This window comes from Arachis ipaensis, chromosome B10 (assembly GCF_059453495.1).
Source record: "Arachis ipaensis isolate K30076 ecotype BB chromosome B10, ASM5945349v1, whole genome shotgun sequence".
NCBI classification, from domain to species: Eukaryota; Viridiplantae; Streptophyta; class Magnoliopsida; order Fabales; family Fabaceae; genus Arachis; species Arachis ipaensis.
The window spans coordinates 111022882-111026198 of NC_142435.1; the positions used below are offsets into that span (position 1 = coordinate 111022882).

General features: G+C 35.6%; 1 protein-coding gene across 2 annotated transcripts; it reads right to left on the reverse strand.

Moving 5' to 3' along the window:
* Window positions 1-668: 668 nt before the first annotated feature.
* LOC107624101 (phosphoglucan phosphatase LSF2, chloroplastic) lies at window positions 669-2956 on the reverse strand. Of its 2 annotated transcripts, none has more exons than XM_016326557.3 (4): window positions 2628-2956; window positions 2213-2418; window positions 1710-1880; window positions 669-850 (listed from the first exon to the last, which is right to left on the reverse strand). In XM_016326557.3, the coding sequence occupies exons 1-4, from the start codon at window positions 2899-2901 to the stop codon at window positions 746-748; spliced, it is 756 nt and encodes a 251-aa protein (XP_016182043.1). In that variant the 5' UTR covers window positions 2902-2956; the 3' UTR covers window positions 669-745. The 2 variants fall into 2 exon arrangements, with proteins under 2 accessions (XP_016182043.1, XP_016182041.1); XM_016326555.3 differs by having other exon boundaries at window positions 669-1490.
* Window positions 2957-3317: the final 361 nt, after the last annotated feature.

Genomic DNA, 3317 nt, shown 5'->3' on the forward strand with positions numbered 1-3317 from the left:
ATATTTGAACTTTTCATATTACGAACATTTAAAATACATATCACTTTTAAATATTGTTGACTAATTACTGATAAAAAAAACAATAAATTCTACTGAGTCTCTTGTATTTTCCGTAAATATAAACTGATGAGTTAGGTCTTTTACAATCGTCAACTACAATGTACAGAAACACAATATGTAGAGAGAAGACCATGTACAACGTACGCTTGGGGGAAGGAGGGGGGGGAGAATCGATTTTGTGCCTTGAAAAAAATTGAAGAAAGATAGATGTCATTCTCTTCTCTAAAAATTATAATACTCACTCCTCACCGTACTTAATTCTCAATTTTTGGTGTCGTGAATCTACAACAAAGTTTTTCATTTTCCTCTCCTTATCCTCTTCTTTCTTCTTCTTAAGGCGGTATTGTTGGAAATAGACCAAGTTTTCAAATTTCATACTATATAAATTGTTTTCATTTTTTTTATGGAACTCAATTGAGAGTAATAGTGTTGGCAAGTCATTAGTAGATATTGTGGTATGAATTTTGTGTAGTTTGATGTTATTTTATTGTGTGCAAGGGTTGGGTTTTGGTTTAAGTTTGTTCTGAAAGCTGCTTGAGGTTGCACGGCCTCTGGAAATTTCCACGGTCTGTGCACTTTCCAAATAGAGTTGCTGACAGGATTGGCTATTAGATCAACAAACCATTCTGGATTCTCATATATTATGATGAAGTCTAATACATTATTTACAAAATTGATTTATTTTTCATTCCATACTATACAAGTTATATATGCCTATGAATGTGCTTGGAAGTTGGATGTATTCCCAGTTTCGAGCATCATCATGACGTGATTGCATCTTGAACCAACCCTGCAAGTTTCCAGGATATGCATGAATCTTGTTAAATAGAAACCTCTCAATCATGACACAGAAAGAAAATAGAGAGCAAATCTAAGTGCTAGTGAGCGAATCTGAAATCTTTATTCATCTTGTCTGAGTCTATACACTGAAACTAGCTAGCTAGAATCAGTGCTAACTTCTATCATAACTGACCTGAACTACTTGTTATTAACTTAATAGCAGAATGCAGCTAGTTTTAATATGCACAAGCTATAACCTAGATATACTACTCCAGGCTGCATCATATACACTGAGCTATCACAAATATAGCATTGCATCGTTAGATCATACATCATATGTTTTTTACATGAGTTCATAACAGTTGGCACATGAATCCAATAGGTGATGTTTTGATCCAGAATGCAAACACATGGAACCAATTTTCATAACAGGAACACTTAAGTTTTCAAGTTCCACGAAGGGAGCGAACGCGATCTTGAATCAATTTCCTCTCCCAGTCTGCTATATCTTCAAATGCATGATCTGGAAGAGACTCAAATGGCTCCTTCCATGGATCATTCTTGGCCAAATCATTGGTAGCTCCTCGTATTGCTCTTTTATTAGGTCCACATGGTCTCTTTGAAGTTAACAACTCATATGCGGTATTTAGCTGTCACAAGAAAGATAACACATTCTTTTCTTGATAACTAAGATTTCTTAAGAAACTGTGAACTAATCTGTCATACAGATTAAAAATACCGTTTTTCCATAACATGAGCTAAACCTCATATCTAGCAAGAAAATTAGTGCAACCATAACATTACACTTAAAAATATCAAATTTGATAATCATTTCTTGAATCAAAGATAGGTGGAAGTTTAGAACTCACATTCATGTCATAGAACCAGAACAGATAAGCTATTGCCACCCCTGGTGCTCTCCCAAGTCCAGCAGTACAATGCACATAAACTCTTCCTTTTCCCTCTGAGATTGCCCATTCCAATGATGAGACTGCTTTAGGTAGAACATTTCGCAAGGAGTTTGGATCAAAGTCAATTGCCTAATAAAATAGATTTATAAAATATATCAAGCTGTGAATTATAATCCAATCTCAAAAAAGCAAGCAAAGCATTTAACAAACTCACAACTCTTTCAGAAAAAGGTTTTCTAACACATTTAAAGCGCCATGTCAATTGCACCAAAAGTATAGGGATCCTTGAGTTAGCCATACATTGTATTAACCAGTTAGGAAAAATTAAAATCTCTATCTCATGACAATGCCATTAAGCAAGATAAGTTGGTATTGTTGTATATACTTTCATAAAATTCAGAGCGGGTATTGTTTTCTCAACAAAATTGACTGAAATGCAGGCTTGTAGCTTTCTTACTTACCGGCCTCCTCATATGTCGAACATCGAGTTCATGACACCTCCTTGTTATCGACTTCAAGTCTATTCCCCAATATTCTACATCCTTATCCTGCTGCAAGTTCAGAATGTATGTCACACCCTCTTCCTTCTTGAGGTGATCGATGTCTTCCGGTTTCTGTGGTTGGGATCCCACAATGAGATTGTCAGTTATAAGTGTGTAATTCATACCTGAAATAATTCAATCACAGATTGCATCAGCAGCAGCAATCATATTACTGATGCTATGCATTTTATATAATAGACACAAATTAATACAGCAGTAACTGTTCCTTCTAGCACCTTATACAAAATGCAAGTAATTAACAAAGGAAACCCATCATTATATCAAACAGTTGGCATTCATAACTAACAAATAGGGAAAAAAAGAGGAAACTAACCCAGATCGTGGTGATACTCATAAGGATTCCTCATCATTCTCTTCATAGCAATATTGTAATCTTCCATTCTGTCCTTGGATTTAGAGGCAGTGGTATTGCTGGTGGAGGGTTTGTGCTTCTCATCAATGCCATTTTCTGATAGCTTCTTGCAGCATATCCGAGTGAATCTAAGAGAGTAGTTAGGAACCACAAAAGTGCATGGCGATTTGTACCTCCTAAGTACTTGTGTGTTCAACAAAGGAGATCCTGGTACTGAAGGAAGTGTTTCCATCATCTTCTTCTTCTAGTTGGTTTTTGTTTCTAAGCGAGATTATATATATGTCATATAATTGATGAAGCTTTATTTACTGAAATACCCTCCAATATATGAGGTGGCTGATGCTGTAGCAAACTAACTAGCAATGACACCAAGCTTGGTTTGTTTTATGGGTTGGGTCATGCTTACTATTTCTGGGTATATATTAAAAAGCCTGTTCATGACCAAAAACAAAAAAAAAAGCCTGTCGAAGAAAAAAGAAGGGATGGGGCATCTATGGATTTCTAGACTGCCACATCCGTTGGGTATATATGTAATTAGCAACTTTGGTTGGGTTGTAGTTAAATAATAGGAAGTAATGGGCAATGGTAGATGCTTGAGTAGTATGAAAGTGAAAAATTGAAAATTCTAAACCTGAATTTGGTTGCAGCGGA